This window comes from Tympanuchus pallidicinctus, unplaced genomic scaffold (assembly GCF_026119805.1).
Source record: "Tympanuchus pallidicinctus isolate F22 unplaced genomic scaffold, pur_lepc_1.0 scaffold1, whole genome shotgun sequence".
NCBI classification, from domain to species: Eukaryota; Metazoa; Chordata; class Aves; order Galliformes; family Phasianidae; genus Tympanuchus; species Tympanuchus pallidicinctus.
The window spans coordinates 51,184,196-51,206,102 of record NW_026294618.1 but is presented as its reverse complement, the minus strand read 5'-3'; the positions used below and the strand labels follow the sequence as shown (position 1 = coordinate 51,206,102).

Genomic DNA, 21,907 nt, shown 5'->3' with positions numbered 1-21,907 from the left:
TCTACAACTATATGGACTACCTAATCACAGAAGTTGATGGATAAACCAATGCTTTATTGACATCTGTGTAACAAACCAAACAACAGAAATTCTGTTAGTCACTTAAGAGCTCTGCAGAGTAAGCACATTGGGCTCAGGATCTCTTGGGGCTGTCTCCTGAGCATCAGGTACAGCACTTACCTGTTGCATAGCATCTTAGAGAAGGAGTTCATCTGTACTGAAGTATGTAAAAAAAAAAAAGCCTAAAATCTTTAATTGCAGCTGCTCTGTAGAACAGTAACTTCAGTAGGAAATTGTCAAAGCACTGGCTTTGGATCATAACTCAAAGAAAACTTTTGGGACATCATCTGTTAGACCAACAAGGACCTGAGTACATATTTGCTGTGATCACTGTATACAGGGGGAAGGAAACAGTCCGAAACTGAATGTAAGTTGCCTTAAATTTTCTCTTCAATAATGATACATCATTTATGAAGTCAAGAAAGTAATAAACTTAGATATTTTTTGTAAGGCATTTTATTAAGGAAATTAATTGAACAAATCAGCTAATTAAAAAAAAAATTAAGGATTCAAGTATCGATTCAATATAAGAGAGATGCCCACATGGCTATTCAGGAAATCCTGCTGTAAAGAAATTACCAAGACCAGTTTACCAGTCGAAATTCGGACTGGCAACCAAGTCCTCAATCAGTTTTCGGCCAATTTTCCTTGCTGCTTCAGTAGACATTGACTTTTGCCAGAGCTTCAGTGACAGTCCTCCTTGGAAAGAAACACAATGTGACACTGTCAGATTAACATGGAGTACATGCAGCTCGAGGCACACAAGGGATGAAGCACAAGTCTGGCTGCAAACACCTAACCACTCTCCTGAGGATAGTGACAAGGCTGGAGCATGCTGATGGTGTAGTAATTGCCTACAGCTATGTAGGAAGACACAGGCTATTCATTCAGCTTGGGTTCCTTTGTATTGATGGACAACTTGGCTTGTTCCCTTGTCACCAGTGTTGCAAATCAACATGATTGAAGACACATGTCAGGGTCTTGTTCTGGAATTGCACATAGCTTCATATCTTATGAAGCAATGGCCTGATGGTTACAGTCATGCACTTTTCTGTTTTTACTCTAAATAAGCAAAGAATTTACTCTTCTACCCCTCTGAGGCCTCAAGCTAAAGAAGTGAATGACCCCTATACTTTCATCAAGGCAATTAGCAGTCATTCTCCATGAAGCATTCCTGACCAGTCCTGCTTTAGCACCAATTTGTACAATTCTCATTGCCTGCTCCCCTCTGCTCTGTTTAAAAGTTTGAAGAATCCAGCTCAACAAAACAGTACATCTCATTTTGTCACGGGTGCTGTAACAACAAGGTCTAGCTTTTTAGATCCATTTTTAGGCTGTCAGTCCAGAGCCAAATATAGTTGAATGTAGTTTAAAGTTCCATTTCTGATCTGCAAAGCTATCAGCAGGTTGAGCTAGCTTGCATACAACCCTCAACTGAAAGCAAAGCTCAACACTTCAAAGCACAGTCAGGGAAATCTCCAGCCTGCAAAGCCAGGGATTTCAGATAGATATCACACTGTTAATGACTACATTCATATAGAACATCTTCAGCATCCTTGCCTCTTCTTTCTCCCTTCGGTCCTGCATTCATCTGCTCTGCTGCCCTGGTACTCTGCTCCTTGATTTCTACCCTGCAAGTCCTGCTTTCCCTTGCTGTCCCCACAGTGGAGAGATGAATTCTAGATTGGCAAAGAAACCTGTTTCTATGATCCATTGCATAGGCTACCATGCAGGGGACAGAGCTCTTAAGAGAAACCCTGAATTGTGACATAGGTTACCAGTCATATGACAAAGCTGTTATGATCCTTATTCAAATTATGAAGCAATATTCGCCATTATGTGTGAGGAAAACAATTTGTGGTGTGAGGATGCTCTTTTGTAACACATAATATCTTCATTAATCAGTCTTCCAACACTAAATACAGCTACTGAATTTTCATTGAAGTATTTGGACAGAAGATCACAAAAACAAAACAAAACAACAACAACAAACAAACTATGGCTCTGGATACTAGCTTTATGTTGTAACTTCATACTGTGTTTTCATTTAAATAGCTTCCTTTCATAAAGGATGAATAAATAAATAGTATCAACCCATCCAAATACTGTAATTATATGTCTCACCACTGGATGGTGATGCAGAACTTATTTTAGTTAAAGCTGTCTAAAGGATAGTGTTCTAGCACTGGGAGAGAATTCTGTGGGTTTGCGTAATGTTTTCCATAAAACCAAAGATTGAGATGGAAAACAAAAGCATATCCCACAAAAACAAAAACAACAACCAAGCAGAATACTTGTGGACATACAAACCATTGTTTTTGATCTTTTGCTCTGTTTTTTTTTTTTTTTTCTTTCTTTTTTTTTTTTTAATTATGACCTCAACTGATCCAGTAAATTGATTTACAGCTTTGATGGTTTCAGATTTAACTTGTGAAATGCAAGCTGGTGATCATTTTTAAAGTTCCTGGGTAAACTGGAGAAAAAAAAGAGCAAGATCATATGGTCCTACAAATATAACCTTTGTCTAATGTGAAGTCCCCATCACATACTGTCAACGTTATCTCACTGCTATACTTTCTTTCTGGTGCACTGTTCACTTGTGGTTATACTTTTAGTCATACTTTTTTACTGTTCATCTCTATGAAGTGATTTTACTACCATGTACTGAAAATCACTTCATTCATGCGGAGAAAAGTACAGAAACAGAAGATGTAAGATATCTATGGACTACCAGCTTCTTTAGGTGCGGCTCATACCTGTTAATTGATTTGCTCTGTTAAGAGCTCTCAGTGATACAAGAACTTTGTTTTGCTGTGAACTGAAGCCACTGATGGATGGGAGGACATCCCCTTCAACAAGCATCCTCTGGGGCAGGAAAGCCTGGAAGTGGTTTGTGGTCTGCAAATCTGTAGAGAAATGTGTGGCTGCAATGAAATCTACACCATTAGCCCAGTCTTCACCAAAATTTGCTTCTGGAACAGCAAGGTATTTTAAACTGTAAGAAATAAAAATAAAAAATTATCAGATAATTGAAACCCACAGTAGAACACAGTAATCTATCATTTATACCAAACGAGTTTTGATCAGTGTGAAATCCTGAACAATCTCAATTTAGTAGTGACTTAAAACCTCCTGCAGCACTTTATGTATAATTTCTCCTGGCATAACCATCTCTGTACATGTTAGATACAGCTCCTGGCTGAGGCCCTGGCTTTCAGATAGGAATCAGCATATTGTGTAAACCCATAGCCTGCCTGCTTATCACAGCCTGTTGTGCTGATGCTTCATCTCTTGCCGGATATCTCCCACTCCTCGAGAGGGAAAGCCCAGAGCCTCATACAAGCATTGTTCAGGCATTATCCTAGCAAACAGGCATGGAGGTAAGAAGGTCCCCATGGCCACCTCTCTCATTCCCATACCTGTCCTGGAATTTGGGCAGCGCATAAGCAATGGAGGCAACATGCGCCTTCCACATGTAGTGGAGAGCATCATCCAGCACAAAGGAGGACTTCGCCGAGTTCATGGTTTTTTGCTCTGTAGACTGCAGATACTGCAGCAATAGGGAGAAAAAAGCAGAGAAACGATACATTTTTCACACTTACATACTTCACAGTAGAATAAGCTTTCAAGCTAAAGAAAATTGCTTATGAGTAGTTAGAATGTGTTACATGTACTTTGTAAATAACTGTACTATCTGACATAGGGAGAAATTATTAATATAGATTTCTAGAATGAATTTCTATTCTGACTGAAATTAATAAGATTTGCAATTCTTTAACTTAAACAGAGTGAATGTTTTTCCCATATAATTTAGGTATTCTGTCACAGTAATTTGGACTCTTGTATCTGAGTGCAGTGGAAGTTTCCATGTGAAAATACTGAATTTCTCAAAAAACAGTTACAGCTGCAAATGCTAAGAAATTTCAAAAAATAAGAAAATGAACCTTAATGGTTGTAATTATGTGATCATTTATAATAACTTCCTAAATATACTGTTTAGTATAAAGAATTTGCAGAAAACAAATCCAGCCTTGTTCTTAAAACCTATTCCTCTACTTAAAATCACCAGGTTTCTTGTGGTTTTAATTTGCTGATCATTATCTATTACCTGACTGTGAACAAAAATATTGAATAAAGGTTATCTATAAAAAGCATTATTGAACCTATGAAGTAAGAAGTACAGTTATATTTGTGACTGGAGAGCAACTGAATGATGTGGAAACAGAGTACATAGATGTATTAAAAATATCCTCCTGAATTTCAGTTTTTTTGATGTTCAAAGGAATAAAAAGGTCCTATAAAATCATCTCAAGACCATTTCTCTAGAGTAATATCTATCTTGCCTGCATAACTTGGAATTGCTAACATTAGGAAACAAGTGTAACCGTTAACAGCCTCTAGGGACAGATGCTAAAATACAAAATTAGCTTGAAACGAAGGAAAAGAATAAATAACCTGTAAAAATCCTGTCTTTCTCATCTCTCATTCATTTTATGTCATGTTTTGCTTTTTTCCACTGCTTAACTTTTTTTATCAAGTTGTTATTGAAAGTAAATCAAGCCATCAAAGTGCAACAAATAATAATAAGAGTTTTAAAAAGAAATATTTGAGTATAATCTCCTACAAAATATTTTAAAAATGTAAAATTGTTTACTTCAAAGTAAGCCTTCCACTCATCCATGAGCTCAGGAATGCGGGAACGGCAGTCAGCAACACTGTAACAGAAATCATCTCTTCGGTCCTCTGGCGGCAGAATTTCTACCTCATACTTCACTTCTCCAAAGAGGCCAGCTTCCACTGCACCCAAAAAGGGTATGATAGCCAGATAGTAATTCATACCTGCAGTAAGAATTGGAAAGGAGAAGGCTTTAACTGATAAGAAGCAAACAATTTCCACATGGAGAAATGAAACCTCTACAACAACAAATGCAGTCATTTCAAAATGCCACCGATACAATTATGTCCAGCAGTGGGACGTATGTACTGAAATCCCCTAGAAGTAATAACTGTATTGATTCATATACAACTTTCAATATTAATTTATATGTTGGCTGTAAGCATGTAGGAAAGCCAAGTTCAGCTCCTGCCTGTGCTGGACCAAATCTTCTATGAAAATGTTTGTATGACTTTTGATGTTCTTCATGTTGGAAGAACAATTTTAGATTCTCCTCTTGATTGTGTCCTTCTTTGTAGAAATAAATTTTAATGACTTCCAGCAAAGAACAGTCTAAAGCTCAGATTTGTTGGGTAGGTAGCTCTGAGCCATAGAGTTAAGAGGTCATTTGCTCATGCTTAATCTCAGTGCCATGGATTGCCCAGCTATTTGCACATGGTTCCAGCAGTGAGGACCAAAATCACCAAAGCACTATACCCTATCATGTATCCCTATCCTAATAATTATTCCAGCTCCTGTATGTGCATGGGCCTGGCTAGGGATTCTAGAGGAGATGTATAGCCAGTGACAAGAGCCAAACAGAGGCCCCAAGTAATGAGAAGACAGTGTCTCACTGGGAGTCATTACTAAGCTGAGTCTTTCTTTTCATTCATTGTTTTCACCAGAGAAGCTGAAACTTGGATTTCACACCAGAATACGCTTAAATTCTTTCAAATATGTTTGCACGTATTACTTATTTATACCTGCTTGGGGAACTCAGACAACAAAACAGTGCAACAGAGGAATACACTGAATATTATTCTAGGTCAAAAGGAGGACAGGACTTCTTCAGCAACAGTCTTTCAAGCAGAGTTTCTTTTACTTTGGGACATGTTAAATGTGAGTTTCTGGCTTCAGCTTATTCCCAGCTTAGTATGACTATGCATGCCAGGGAGGGTTGCCCTGGAGACCAGACCAAGCCGCTTACATCCTCAGAACAATAAGGCATTTATCTGCAGTCTGAAATACTTTTTGTGTATTCCTGGTACAATAGGGTAAATCAAGGCTGAGATCATACATTTCCTGGAGGAAAACTTGCTATCATGAAGACTTACAGTGTTCAAAAGTAAGTGAAGAGCAGGAATGCAAATACTGAAGATAAATCTGATTTCTGTTCCAAGATTTCTGTTTCTGATTTCTGTTCAGCCCAGGTCTATGCAGTGACCCCTCTTACTTGTCAATGCATGGGACACCTTCTCCTGAGCACCTAGTTGTATTTATACTCACAGACACAAATTGAACTTGGATTGAGTATCAAAGTGAAATTTGGTGTAGCACTACATTTATATTTTAATTTACTCTGTGCTCACAGTTTTGGTCACATGAGGAGATATGAAATCAGTTTCTGATTGATATGAATCAATCAGAATCACAGATATGAAATCAATTTCACTGTCAGAAGCCTCCACAACAAAGCACGGGTGTGATGGGGATAGAGAGAGCAATTCACTGCAGCCAAGCAGCAGGTCTTGTGGAAATGTGCACTCACAGCAGAACAGCAAGGAAGCAGAGGGAGTGAGGGACAAAAGTGATGGAGTGAAAATGTGCTGGAGAGGGAAAGGTTTTCCCTTTTCAGTGGAGGGGAAGTGCATTTAAAAAAAAAAAAAAGAGAGAGAGAGAGAGATTTTCATATTTTTATTGATGTTAGATGTAAATACTGACTGTAAGTCAAGCTTGTCTTTTTTTTTTTCTCCCCTCCTATCTTTCAGTTCCATTTTTTGAAAAAAATGGAAGCTAATCTTTCCAGAAAAGACAGACTTCCATTTTCATTAAAAAAAAAAAAAAAGAGCCTAAAAATACTGACTTTGACTCAAATTGGATACAAGGAAAACTTCAGTGGTTTTGTTTGTTGGCTTTTAAATAATGTGTTCATTCAGCTTTTTGGATAATGGAAACAAAAGATCCTTCTATTTAGACTGGTCATGTTTATGTTACTCAGTTTTCCTTGATGTAGGAAAATTATTAAAGTATTTTTTATTTATCAAATGAGAAAATTTAACTGTGATTTTTATTTTACTTTTGGACTCAGAAAAAAAAAATTGTCTTTTAAGATCAACTCTGTGAAAAATCTATCCATACATTGTCCTTTAAGAAGCCCATTTCCACATAAACACTGGCTGTAAAAATTACCAGAGGAAAAGAAGCTACATGCATGTGCTAGCATTTGAGACAAAGAGCATTGCAGTGCTGGTGTTTTTTTCATTTATACTGGAAGTGTTATTTGGTGGGTTGTTCTGCAGAGCAATAGATACCTTTGACTTACGTGCAGCATACTAGATCACATGCTTTACTCTTTGCAAAGTTCTGAGCTTAAGGACAAAATATTCCCTACTATTTAAAAACCTACTACTTGCTGTCTCATATTCTGTAATTTCTCCCATGATTCAGAAAAATGTTGCAGAAAATCTTGCAGTGGACCTCATGTACCACAGAAAGATGAGGTGCTCCACCACACCGACCAAGACAGATATCAACAACACGCATGGCTGAACTATGTCACAGTTGGCCCTCCACTAAAATTTGTCACTTTATTTTTTATTGGCACTGCATAATGCAAAGGTGGTTCCAAACTCTTGCCCTGTAGGACACAAATCATATTTTGAAGAACACTGTGATAGAGTATACTTACAGGACCACCAACTTCTTACAGATATACACAGGTTTCTGTGGCCACAGGAAGTCCCATTGGTAGGATCTGCTAATCTGCCTAAATAAAATGAAAGAATGCACCAATTATTTCTCAATTTTTTTTTTTTACACAAGAAATCCAATTGAGATGAATACATATCTATATACATCAGTAAATCATTGAGAATTTTGCTAAAAGTAGTAGAACAATTGCTGTTGTCCTGCTTCATAAACTACTGTTGCTATAGTAGTTGAATTTCTCAGTCAATACTTCATGCAGCACATAGTAATATGACTTTGTTTTACAGTTAAATTTATTGCTCTCTGTAAATGTATTCTAGGAGCTTAAGGAACTGCCTAAAAGTGGGATATCACAATGATATTTTTATAGATACATAAATATACATGAACATACAGCCATAAACACGTGCATAGCTGATGCATCATTCTCTGTAGATGCAAGTCTGCTTTTGTAGGAAAGCTGTTCAACGACCAGAATAGTACAAATTAAGTGTGCTAGTAATTGCATCACCTAATTGGGCTTTGTGATACAGAATCCCTTTCAGTTTAATGATGCATACGAACATTGCCTTCTTGTTAAGCTAAGCATGCAAATGTTGCTGTAGCTGATTAGCAGAGTTTTCAAGTATCTGTTCTGTAACAAACGTGCAAGATATTTCACAATTATTTGTGACAGCATGTAAGACATATTTCACTTTAAGCACATGACATGAAGGAGTAGCATAACTCCTTAAAGCATTCTGTTATGCACATCGCATGGTAAATAGTCATGTAAGGAGTCAGGAAATCTGTTTTAAGAACATGACATGGAAGTACCATAGTCAGGTTCAATGACATAAGATGTTCCAGAAGCTCTCAATCCCCGCCCTGAAGAGCACCTGCTCTCTAATGAGTCAGCTGAATACAGATGTTGCAAATTCTGTCAGAATCACAGAATCACAGGATGGCCAGGGTTGGAAGGGACCTCAAGGATCATGAATCTCCAACTTCCCTGCCACAGGCAGGGCCACCAACCTCCACATTTAATACTACACCAGGCTGCCCAGGGCCCCATCCAAACTGCCCTTGAACACCTCCAGGGATGGGGCATCCACAACCTCTCTGGGCAGCCTGTTCCAGCACCTCACCACTCTCTCTGTAAAGAACTTCCCCATGACATCCAACCTAAATTTTCCCTCCCTCACCTTAAAACCATTTCCCCTTGTCCTGCTGTTATCTACCTTTTAAAGAGTTGATTCCCCTCCTGTTTGTAGGCTCCCTTTAGGTACTGAAAGGCTGCAATGAGGTCACCCCTCAGCCTTCTTTTCTCCATGCTAAACAAGCTCAGCTCCCTCAGCCTGTCTTCTTAGCGGAGTTGCTCCAGCCCCTGATTATCTTCATGGCCCTCCTCTGGACCGTCTCCAACAGCTTCAACTCTAACAGAATTTTCTACTTTGCTGTTTGACTTTACGTTTTCTTTTCTTTACACTTACTCTAATGTCTCACCTACGACTGAGATACGAGTAAGAATATTTTTGTGCCATTATTCCCTCTTTTCTTTCTTTGTAAGTATAGATACTACTTTTCCTACTCTTCACGCATGTTATGCCAACTGAAACTTTCTTAAAATCCTTGATCCTGGATTTGTACTTTTATATGCAAATATGGAGGTAGAGACTATTCAGTTCCCCCAGTCTATGTAGTCGAACTCTTCCAGTTTAGCTCCATCTCTAAAGTAATTTTTCCACAATCACATTCTAATCAGCCATCCTGTCTTACCCATCAAGATATGCTGTCCTGCCAACACTTGCTCTACTGTAAATGTGGGCAAATTAATGATTTATTTTTATGTCCATGAGTTGCTCATTACAAATACTTACTAAACTAGCAGTTCCACTCATTCTTTGTAGTTTGTATAGAACTATACTCATAAAAATATTTTCTCAGTAATATAGCCTTCACAACCAGACAGGATGGTTAATGTGACATATTTCAGTGGTTCAGGAATCTGCTGTCCAGTACCATTTCCTCGTTTAAACTGTCCAAGATCATTCCACTCAAGCATAGCTTCTGCACGAAGGCGTCTTTGTTTCAGCCATTCACTGAATCAGCCCTCCTACACCATCCATCCCCTTTATTTTCTCTTTGTTTTCTTACATATAAAGAATGAGAAGAGGAAAAAGCCTGCTTAAACTCCAACCAAATTCTTCTTGCTGCTATTTGCCAGCTAGTGACCTCCATGGATTTTGCTACTTGTTCTACCTCCTTTTCTTTATTTTAACTTAGTATTTAATTTTCTGTTAGTTGTGATTATATGTTGGCAGCCTTCCTCCACCAACAGCTGCAGTGTCTACATTTTCTTCCAGGCAAATATGCATCTTCAAAAAATCCTATGACCTCAAAAAGCTGCAGATTGCAACCAATGAACAAAAGCAAAAACAATGAAAGAAGTCAGACAGGTGTATTTGCTTACATCAGGAAAGAAGGATTTACTGCCAGGTACAAGTTCATACATGTCATGCTGCACCTGAGGCAGCATGTAGGAGAACACATTCCCCAACAAAGCTCTGGATACAATATTGCAGCCTTAGGACCTTTGGCATACATTTCTGCCTCCGCTTCCCTAGTATGGGCTAACCAGCTAATAAGAATGATTGCTCAGAAAACCACTTGCTTTAAACTAACAGAGAGAAAAAGGGGGAAAAAAGAGAGAAAAAGAATGGGAAAAAGAAAGAGAAAATAAAAAAGAATTAACAATTTTTGTAAAAAAAAAAAAAAACATATTTAAAAGGGTGCTTCTAAAATTATCAGATAAGGCAAAGAGGAGAAAAAGTCTCAGTGGGAGTGGTAAACGTAATTACGAAAATGAAACTCTATATAACATTATCAGCCAAAAGAAGCCTATAAGTTAACAAAATAAGAACAGTACTGCAGTGTGCAGACCCTCACATCTACCTGCAATAAACTGGGAAGACTGGGAATGCATTCAAAAAGATTTTCAGGTAACTGAAGTGTTACCTTCCTCAACCCACAGTCCTTCTGGATTCTGATCAGTTCTATGTCTAATAATATATTTTTCTATTAGAAAATCAAATAGTTATTTCTCAAAAAAGTAAGATATTTCCTTCATCAAGAATTTCTCTTTCAAATTGGCAGCTTAGCAAAGTATGTCAACATTTACAATCTGAGTCTGTAGTAGTCTCGCAAGGCAGGAGCCTTGTAAAAAAGTGACTCAAAGCTGGTTTGGTAAACACATATCTGTTCTAGTAGCTGAAGGACATAATTCATACCTGTACGAAATTGCCACCCATGCTGCACTGGTAATCCCCAGAGAATGTTGCCAGAATTTTGGGATCCAAAGGCCATAAAATATTTGGCTGAAGCCTTTAGCATGCTCTTATACACTCCCAGTCGTTCTCGATAGTTCCAAGGATTGATGACAATGTTGTTGTCCTTAATTGGGAAATCCAGAAGGTTTTCAGGGGCAAAGTCCCACAGTGGGGGATAGACATCTTCTCCATTGGCATCTGTGTCACTCTGTGCTGTGGCAGCTGCTGGATTCAAGGCAACAACTACTATGAGAAGAAGAGCCTTTATGGAAAAGTAGGGCCACATCATGGAGGTTTGTGACCAAGATCTTCATTGTTGCAGGGCTTTTATCATGAAAGGTGAGGGCTGGGCAAAAAGGGTGACTCAGACTGCAGAGGTCTCTGTCTCACTTCCTTCTTTTCAGTGATCCTGACTTGGCACTGCCAGATGAACAAGCTGTGACTAATGTTCCTGCCTCTATCTTTCAAGAGCAATAGCAGATATTCAAGGGGGATCAATATGACAGAAAAACATTTAAACCTGTGCTGCCCACAAAATATATCCACATTTTCCAAAAGCCCACCATGCTGCAGTACTGCCTGTACAGTAGCAATATGAACCTTTCTGTCCCTGCGTTTCTTGTTAGTTGTCATGTTTTCCTTTCCCTACCTATTTCTTCCTTGTAAAGAGCAGACAGCAGTGTCATAGATCTCATCTCTAAATGCAGGCAGGTGAGATTAGCACTGAGTGGTTCCAAACAAAGTGATTTGAGAAGGACCTGGGTGCCCCCAAGGAGCAACAGTAGCATAAGCTTTAGGTATCTTTCTATTTTGGTTTTAGGACAACTTCCTATAACCATCAAACTGTTCATGTGTTGGAAGGAAGAAAATAAGCCTTGTTCTAGGCAGTACAGTACCAGGCTAGCTGCATTTTTACCATCTGTTTTGTTTGCAATTGTTAATTATGAAGTTCTAAAGTCTCCTACTCGATCTCCATGATCTTGTAGATTCCACATGCAATACAAACACAATGAAAACACTGATAAAATTGGTGTTTGAGTTAGTTACACTTCAACATAAATGAAATTGTCAAGCTACCTTCACCTCACCTACTTGCAGGATTGTATAATCTTCAGCTGCTTGTTCTCAGATAAGCAACAGTTGCAAAACTGTAGTCAGCAAACCTACTTATCTCTGTAGTCATGCTTTCACATGAGAAAAACTGCAAATGCTTATTTTCTTTGAAGTAGCTTTGTGAATTTTGTTCAGGCTTTGTATGCTTAAAATAGCTTAAACCAACACGTTGGATGAGAGCAACTCAAAACTGGCTGCAACCATAGACCTAAAGAAATGTAACAGTTCAGTTGAAATTATTTTCCATCTTTTCTGTGTACTAGGGAGATTCCCTAGTAAATAACATCATTTTTTTTTCAATGATCAGTTTTAATTTGTGTCTCCACTAAGGAGAAAAAAAAACAACTATTGAAAAGCAATCAGAGATCATCAAAGTAGAGATTAATATAGACTTGTAGACTTAAGAATGGACTTGAGAACAATATTCCTATTTACAGTGCCTTATAGAAGTTAAAAATAATTGAATTTTCCTCTTTTTAAATTTGAATGAATGGAATTTATCTCATCAAAGTGTGAACCTTTGAAGATTAATCTAGCTATGCAGAGAATCAGGCATGTTGAGAATGTAAATCATTTAAAATACATCACTGAGAGATGTATTGCTCTCGGCTGACCTCAGAGGGAGTTGAAATTACAGGCTTAGATGTAGACATAAATAAGCATTCTTAGATTAAATAAAATTAATACTCTCGTTGCTTATTTTTACATAATAATTTCAGAAATGTTCTAAAATTTATTTATTTACTTGAAGCGTAAATATAAAACAATCTTGAAGGTTAACACCAAGAACTGTGCTGTTTATATTTATACATAAATAGCTCTATGTGAAATAATGAACAGTGAGCCTCATCTGAAAAGCAAATGTGCTGAAAGTTATTTGCTAAAGTGAAAGTTATATAGAGGAAATGTGATTTACGAAATAAAAGGTACAAAGGTCATAATCATGCTAGGAAATAAATTTTGGTTTGGGGACATAAGGAATTAATTAATGATGGGGATTATTTTCACCATCACTAAAAAAAGTGACTAATTTGGGATTTTGAGCTCTCTACTATGCCTTCATTTAATTGTAGAAGAGATTATGGCTTCTCCTGGTGAGAGGTACTCATAATTGTACATGAATACATAAATGATTTCATTTTCATGGCTTAAGGTCAAGATATGTGAATAAATACCTTCAGTTTTCACAGAGATACCGTATACATAAGTTTGTTTGAAAGTAATGCCTCCTATTAACTAGAAACTACAACGAAGAGTACAGCAACACTGTTTGATAGAGCATATTCTCAGCTGCAAAACACTATTTTTCAACATAGTCACCACCATTAGCCGGTATGTAATGCTAGTAAAAATCTACACAGTGAAGGTGACTCACTGTCACTGTCAGTACTGCTGAAACCCACCACATATCACCTCGTTGCGCCCACGTCCATTGTTTGGTCTCCATCAACATTCAGCAAGTGTCAGTGAATGTCAACGGGTGTCATTTTTTCTGCACAGAGGAATTCAGCGATGTCCCTTTGATTCATAGACATTTCCATGTCAGAAGACATTTAGTCAGACAATGCCTATCAATGACTTAATGCCTGCCATGTGCCAATTTTTGAGCTGGTTGGTAAACATTTGTACTATAATCTAAATGATAAATGTAGCATATATATATGTATGCCTAGAAATTAATACACCTTTGGCTTTGCCAAATTCCTTCATCTTTTAAAGTTTGAGTCTTTTATCTTGTGCTAACAAACAAAACTTCAACAGTTCTATTCATCACTGAAGCATCCAATTCTTAAAAATTAATATAATTAAAATATTCCTGCAAAATATTACAATTCATTTTATAGGTCTTACACTATCTTCCTGCTTACCTTTGTAGGCAAATAAGTTGGTACAGTTTGTTAAAGACTTTAAGGACAACGACTTGCCTTTGAGAAGTCATTACACAGGTATTTCAAGCTTGGAGTGCAGTCATGTTTGTTTGTCACCTTGAGCAGAGGTGAGGATTCACGTGATGTCAGCAGGACACAAGTAGTGCAGGTGGCAGGTCTTGAGTCATAACCAGCACTTCAGGAATGTCAGCATTGTAAATGACCAGAATGTTACGTTTATTAGCAATGTCAGTATCACTGTTTTCTTCACCACTGTTTTAATATGTCCCCCACAAGTTACTAAACGTGGCTGTGTCCTTGCAGACTCTGTAACAGAAGGAAGTCCCAGAAAATCTAGTGGGTAGTGTTGTGCTGCACTGAACCTGTAGTTCTTACCAAATTCCTAGAGAAAATGCTGCAGTTTTCAACTGGGTCGCAGACTACGCTTCAAGATGACTGCAGAACTGCTGAGAAGCATAATACTAAATTAGATTTGCTGAGATTATGTATTAACAGTACTGTTCCTGTGTCAATAAACACACACTGTTGAAAAGAAGCTTATACAACAAGATACCATCATTTATGTTGAACCTTGTCTTAGTGTTAATCGTGAAACAGCTAAGCTTCTTGTCTTACTTGCATAGGTGCAATGGATGGTCAGTACAAAAAAATAAGCATTTCCAGTATGTGATGCACCCTTTTTTGTTTAAGTTGCCTGAGGTGCTACCAGGAATCTTTTTCTAGACATGCCAATCTTTGTCCTTTTACTGCAGATGATGTTTAAACAGCTATACTTCATTTTTCAAACAGTTCAATTGGCTCTTACTCTATACTCAAGAGTATACTATTTGGAATGTAACAATACCTGAGGTCTATAAGGCAGGAAAAAAACTTGCATATGAAGGCTATAAAATATCAAAGTATCTTCAATGAGTGTAAAGGAAGAGAGCCATCACCAGGACTTTGTCCAGCAGTTTTACAGGGTGAAGACATGCTCCAGTGAAGTGCACTGTAAGAAGAAACAGTGGCCCATGTTTGGTCTTAATACTATAAAAACAGAAAGATTCTTTGGAGTGATGGGATGCTGGAGAAGGAGCTATCATTAGGTGGCTCCAAAAATCCTTGGACTTGCTTTTTACTTCTTTGGAAAACACCATTCTTCTGTTATACGTTAATACTCTTCTACCCTCTGCAAAAGTCTTTTCACAGTATACACTGATCCTGCCTCACTGGAAAGAATAATCTGAGCTGCAGATCCTGACAATTTGGGCTTTCAGTTGTGGAAATTATCTGTGTGGATGAAGGACTGCCATAAGATTTATTTATTTGTTTGTTTGTTTGTTTGTTCATCTCTTTATTTATTTATTTATAACAGGAGACAGATACTGAATTCAACACAGTAATACACATGCACAAATCAAATGAAAAATAAACCAATAAGGAAAATGCTTGCAATCACAGACAAACACTTCAGTTCTAGAAGAGATCCAGTTCACAGCTGTGGTGGGATGTGTACCATATGCTTATTTTTCTCTGAAGAAGGAGTCATTTTTCCATGAGACTTAATGGGTGAATGGTTGACTGGATAAATGCTTACAAAAACAGGTGTAAATCAGATAATTCTAGAGTTTTGATTGCCAGTATAAGAAGAATATGAAGTTCTAGCAAGCTAAAAATAATGATTTTAGATCAAGCCTACATGCAACTCTTTCTTGCAGGATCAGTGTTAAGGTATATATACATTTAAAATAAATATTCAATCAAAAAATGAATGAAAAACAGACCTGAAACAGAAGAATTTTAATTTATCTGTGTTTTATACTATTCATTCCTGGGTGAGCTTAAATGGCATCTTATCTTAATAATGATGTTATGCAACTGCATTTTTTTGATAGATTACTTCAAATGGTACCATAGCCTTCATGTAATTCAGGTATCTTCAGCTCACCTTGTGAAGTCTGAACTGACCATGGAGTTAGATATCTGTAATAATTAGTACCTATAAATTTGGTAATATGGAGAAAAGAAAACAGATATATTCTTGAGAGCAGCAGGGTTGTGATCAAAAGCAGGGAAGATGATAGTTGCAATATAATATATCGTGTTTTTCTCAGAGGGAGTTGTTCAAATACAGAACTAAATCTGCTTGTAAATTCAAGGAAATTATTTGGCTGTTTGTGTATCACTAGGGAAAATGCAAACTGCAGAAAAAGTATTAGAATCATATTGAGTTGGCTTTATTTCAATCTTTCATTAATTATATATCCATTTATAGGACAAATAACTGAATCTTCACTCATTTTTTTAGCATGGCATTTTAATTAGATGAAAATGAGAATAAGTGGGAATAACTAATTAGAAAAAATCAGCATAGTGGCAAAGATTCATTAAAAGAAAGTCACAAACATCCAAAGCACTGAATCTGTAGGTAGATGTTAGAGCCCAGATTATACGATGTGAAATATGCAAAATGACAGAATCAATTAGAAACTTGGGCCAAAGCCGTTTCTTAATTTTTTTTTTTTGCCAGTTGGAGAAGTAAACAATTTATTCATAAATTTTCATCTTTTGAAATTCAGAAACCTCAGAGAAAATATTCAGAGGATTGTGATCCATCTTCTTCCAGCTGCAGCCATTTTCCTTCGAGAAGAAATAAGGTGGAAGGGAGGGGGGGGGGGGGGGGGGGAAAGGGTGGAGAAGGTTTATAGAAAGATAAGAAGGTAGAGCTAGCAAAAATAATTTTTAAAGAGAGAAATTTTTTTACACCATAAGCAGAGATAATAAATTTTGATATAAATCAGCTTTAAATAAATGTAGCGAAATAGAACACAGGAGGTATAAATCATTCTTACATTTATTGCCTAATTCTAATTCTGTTATTGGAAAGAGTAATACTCTTGTTGTTTCTAATTGATATTCTGTGTTGGTACAGAACAACATAATTTGGCTCTGCTTTTTCATTTGCAATGACAGATGAAGTAAGGGCTATTTTCAAGAAAAATAGATTTCAGACTTTCCTAGAAGACTGCAAATAACCCACTAAAATATAAAACTATATCTATTTAGTTTAATTAATATGTATATTTAATAAATACTTCCTACAAATTATTAGTCATTTCTTAAATATTATCATTGGATTATATACCTAGGAAAGGCATATAAAGAACAGGCATATATTTGGACAGACATCTGGGGGGGAGGGGGGCGGAACAAATAGATGTTGAAAGACAACTGAAAAACAAGGCTAGCATTATCTTGAAATGAGAGCTGATAGTAGTATATGGAGGGATGTCACAAGTTGAAAGATGACAGAACACAATTTTAAAACAAATACTTCTTCTGAAAAACATTATAATTGAAATAATTATAATGTCTATTTTCTTCATGCTTTTGTTTCACTTATGTCACCTTCACTTCTTAAATCACTTCTAATACTCCAATAACTGGATGTTTCCAAGGACTCCATTTTTGAGATTTTCACGTCATGTTTTCCTCTATATCAGTACCAACTCCAAAATGCACATGTGCTGTGCATAAAGACTCTTGCGAAATACAGGTGTTACACTAATGTCTATATATTGTACCCAGTTATGGTCTGATTATGTACCTGATTATGATCCGATTTCTGCATGGTTCTGTGTGGAGCCAGAATCCGAGCTTGATGGTCTTTATTTGCTCCTTCCAACTCAGGAAACCCTATGATTTTATGATTCTATACTTCACCACAAATAACAGCATGTGAGAACTAGTGTCATGGTAATTCCTGTATCTGACAGCTGTCAGCTTATTTTACAAAGGCAACAGATCTGTAAGTGCTATAGAAGCCCTCAAGTTTGAATTGTAACAAAAATCCTTCTGAACAAAGAAGGGCTCTCTAATACACTGGCACATATCAACAAAAAATTATGTCCTGCACTTTCAGATAGGTGATAGAGACACAGATATTTTGTTTTAAATGGGTTTGAAGTTGTGTGGAAACTGTTGAGTCATGGCCTGAACCACTGATTAATCACCTGAGGAAAGGACTGAATCAGCCTTGGGAGCACAGGTGAAGACAATTCAGCTGTGTGACCAGAAGAACCCATTTAAGAGCTGACTGCCACTGGGGAAGGATCTCTTTCTGGAGATAATTCCTCTTTGGAGTTTTCTACCACGAGCCTATGTCCTTGGATACATGTAAGCTTTTCTTTCTTGATTGTTGCTTTTTCACCACGGTAATCTTTCCAACTACAACACCTGTTATGTATCATCCTAACTGCTATTCTTTCAACTGTACAGAAGTGAATTCATTTTATTCTCCAGGAATTCCTACTAAATTAGAACCTTTGAGGATTTACTAATTTCATGAGGGAAAAAATGCCAGGCTTCCTGGATATTCCTGGCCTAATGTTAGAGCCATCTCTTCTGGTGAATGTGACACACGAACTAGCTCAGCTTGAGTCATGTTTAACTATCACAGTCTGTATTACAAAAAAATAGAATAAATACAGAGGTCTCTCATTTTTCCATGCAGCTCTCTGTCATGTAGTTGCTATGTTTTCCAACACCAACTGAGTTTGCCCTCTCCCAGCCTGTACCATGGTGACAGTATTTTTGCCTGAAAATACAGACCTCGCTACAAGCTGATATGCACTCATTAATGTAGCACAGTTAATCACAATCTGGAAATCTTTTATCTTTGAAGGATGTGGAAGCCAGATCCAGAGCAGTAAACATAGCCAAGCTTTGGGCTGGTTTCTGAAGACTCTCCCCTGGATTTATGTGACATTTTCATCTAATCCAATTACAAAAGTTCAGTGATGGAGCCAGAAAACTTGGATTCCTATCTTCATACTGGGTCATTAAGTAAATCTTTCCAAAATCTTTTAGCTTATTTTGTCAAGCCAAGTAAGTATATCAGAATGAGAAACAAGCCCTGAACCTTGGCTTTTATCACCTTTACACTAGTACCCCAAACCAAAATGCTTTAGCTTAAGCTCATCTGCAAAATAACAAAACCAAAAAACACCTTAAGGTATTTGATACCTGTTCTACAATTGTAAATGTAACAGCGCAGACATAATACAACTTCTAACCTAATCCTCTTTTTTTTTTTTTTCTTACAGTCTACAGGCTGACAGCTGAAATTAATGAATTTAGCTCCCAGTTTCTTTTGGAATGAAGGTAGGTGTCATGTAATTTGAGTGAAAGGGAATGGTGGAATTGAAAGCTCCTGTAGATTTGTATGTGGCCGCTAGATGATGCTATATAGCTTTTCAATCTCTCCATTACTTTCACAAGTAACTGAAAAAAAAATAAAAATAAAAATGGGAAGACTAGATTAAAATTTATTTTTTATACACAGATAAATATGTACATAAGCTTTGCATTTAAGTTAAAAAAAAAAATAATCCAGTTAGCATTTGTAAACAGATGGGTGCAATAAAAGAGTGCACCTGATTTTAGATCTCCTTTGTGTTGGATCAGAACAATTTTAGCAACGTGATACTGAATAAGTCTGAACAAACCTTTGCCAGCAAAAGAACTTCCAAAGATGTTTTTTAAAGTAATTTATTCAGCAGTCTTTTATACTAGATTGGTTATCAAGTCTTTCTGCAGCTAGGATAAAACCTTAAGCTGGCTTAAACATCCATTACCATGCTTTTACTGAGTCAGCTTGCTTTTGATTTTATGAGACTGAATGCATACAAGTCTATGGGGCTGGATGGCATGCATCCCAGGGCTCTGAAGGAGCTGGCTGAGGTATTTGCTGAGCCAAGTCTCCATCATATTTGAAAAGTCATGGCTGTCAGGTGAGGTCCTGGATGACTGGAGGAAGGGTCACATCACTCCCTTTTACAAGAAAGGGAGCAAGGATGACGTGGGGAGCTACAGGCCAGTGAGTTTCACCTCTGTGCCTGGGAAGATCATGGAACAGATCATTCTGGATGACATGCTTTATTGCAGCGCCTGATGCACAGACTCAGATGTGAATGACCACAAATCGTTTATTGCAAGTTCTCACATCACTTTTTTTGAATTTTCTTTTTCTGGATTTCCCATCCACTCTACAACTTCCCCATCCACCTTTACGTGTCAACAGAGCATTTTACAAAGCACTCTTCAACCATTCATGCAGGCACTTATCCAATCAGAGCCATGAGACATTCTTTCTTCTTCTAGAGGTGTCCTTGGTTCTCATGCTGTTTATCTTGCTCTGCAGCTGCTGCTCTGAACTGTTTTTTTTGTATTCCCACACTTGATCACATGAGGAATGAGCGTATGTTCTGAGACAGCCAGCAAGGCTTCACCAGGGGAAGGTCATGCTTAACCAATCTTGTGGCCTTTTATGATGGAGTGATGGTGTTGGTAGACAAGGCAAAGGCGACCAGTGTCATTTACCTGGACATGAGGAAGGCATTTGACATGGTCCCCGACCACATCCTTATCTCCAAATTGGAGGGATGTAGATATGATGGGTGGACCACTCGACGCATAAGAAACTGGTTGAAAGGCAGCAGACAGAGTGTGGTAATTATTGGTTCTATGTCCAGGTGGAATGAGCCGGATATTAGGACCAGTGCTCTTTAACATCTTTATCAATGACATCCATGATGGAACCTAGTGCAACTTCAGCAAGTTTGCTGATGACACCAAGCTGAGTGGTGCGGTTGACATGGTGGAAGGAAGGGATGCCATTCAGTGGGACCTCAACAGGCTTGAAAGGTGGCCCAAGGTTAACGTAATGAGGTTCAATACAACAAAGTGCAGAATTCTGCACTTGGACCAGAGGAATCCCAAGCATTTATACAGACTGGAAGGAGTGGTCCTTGAGAGAAGCCCAATAGAGAAGGGCCTGGGAGTCCTGATAGATGAAAATCTTAACATGAGCCAGCAGTGTGCTCTTGCAGCACAGAAAACAAATGGTATCCTGGGCTCCATCAGAAGACGGGTGGCCAGCAAGTACAGGCAGGTGATTGTCCCTCTCTACTCCACCCTTGTGAGGCCCCATCTGGAGTACTGCGTCCAGGTCTTAAGTCCCCAGTACAAGAAGGACAGGGAGCTATTGGAGAGGGTCCAGAGGAGAGCCACAAAGATGATCAGGGGCTGGAGCAACTCCCCTACGAAGACAGGCTGAGGGAGCTGGGCTTGTTCAGCATTTTCACCATATATGGAGAAAAGAAGGCTGAGGGGTGACCTCATTGCAGCCTTTCAGTACCTAAAGGGAGCCTACAAACAGGAGGGCAATCAACTCTTTGAAAGGGTAGATAACAGCAGGACAATGGGGAAATGGTTTTAAGTTGAGGGAGGGAAAATTTAGTTTGGATGTCATGGGGAAGTTCTTTACAGAGAGAGTGGTGAGGTGCTGGAACAGGCTGCCCAGAGAGGTTGCGGATGCCCCATCCCTGGAGGTGTTCAAGGGCAGATTGGATGGGGCCCTGGGAGGCCTGGTGTAGTATTAAATATGGAGGTTGGTGGCCCTGTTTGTGGCAGGGGGGTTGGAGATTCATGATCCTTGAGGTCCCTTCCAACCCGTGCCATTCTGTGATTCTGTGATCCAGATGAAACTTGTACTACCAAGTAATGTGGTGGTGCACAGGATTGGAATTAATAAATACACAACCACAGACAGATAGGGACTAATGGCCAAATCCACGCAGGAACTTTGCAGTACTCTTGCCATAAAGTGAATCAAAAAGGCTGTAAGCAACAGCTGATCTACTGCATGATTTATACTTCAGAATGAACAGAGCAGTAAACATACGTAAATACATATTATGTTATGGATTAAGATAGGATTTTGGCCATCAAAGAGCAAGACAGATAAACTTGCAGGAGATAAGGTACGTGTGGTGTTTTTTATGCGTTCCACATTATTGTATCACTGTTCAAGCACTAATCAAGTAGTGAATCTGACGAATAGAGACAGAGACACAGACAAGACCTTGTACGCATATTCACAAACTTTTCAGAGTTTAAAGAAATATTGAGAGGAC

General features: G+C 38.0%; 1 protein-coding gene and 1 long non-coding RNA gene across 2 annotated transcripts; one reads left to right on the top strand and one right to left on the bottom strand.

The window, feature by feature from the left end:
- Positions 1-367: 367 nt before the first annotated feature.
- On the bottom strand, positions 368-11,264 carry CUNH6orf58 (chromosome unknown C6orf58 homolog). Its single transcript, XM_052681317.1, is given in 7 exon segments — positions 368-759; positions 2,817-3,055; positions 3,480-3,610; positions 4,715-4,899; positions 7,623-7,700; positions 10,912-11,237; positions 11,239-11,264. Coding segments are annotated over 7 exon segments (1,095 nt in total). The 3' UTR covers positions 368-649.
- Positions 11,265-16,630: 5,366 nt separating this feature from the next.
- LOC128077725 (uncharacterized) lies at positions 16,631-19,266 on the top strand. The gene is made up of 2 exons (XR_008205146.1): positions 16,631-18,107; positions 19,037-19,266. It is a non-coding gene; the product is annotated as an uncharacterized LOC128077725 (long non-coding RNA).
- The last annotated feature ends 2,641 nt before the right edge of the window (positions 19,267-21,907 follow it).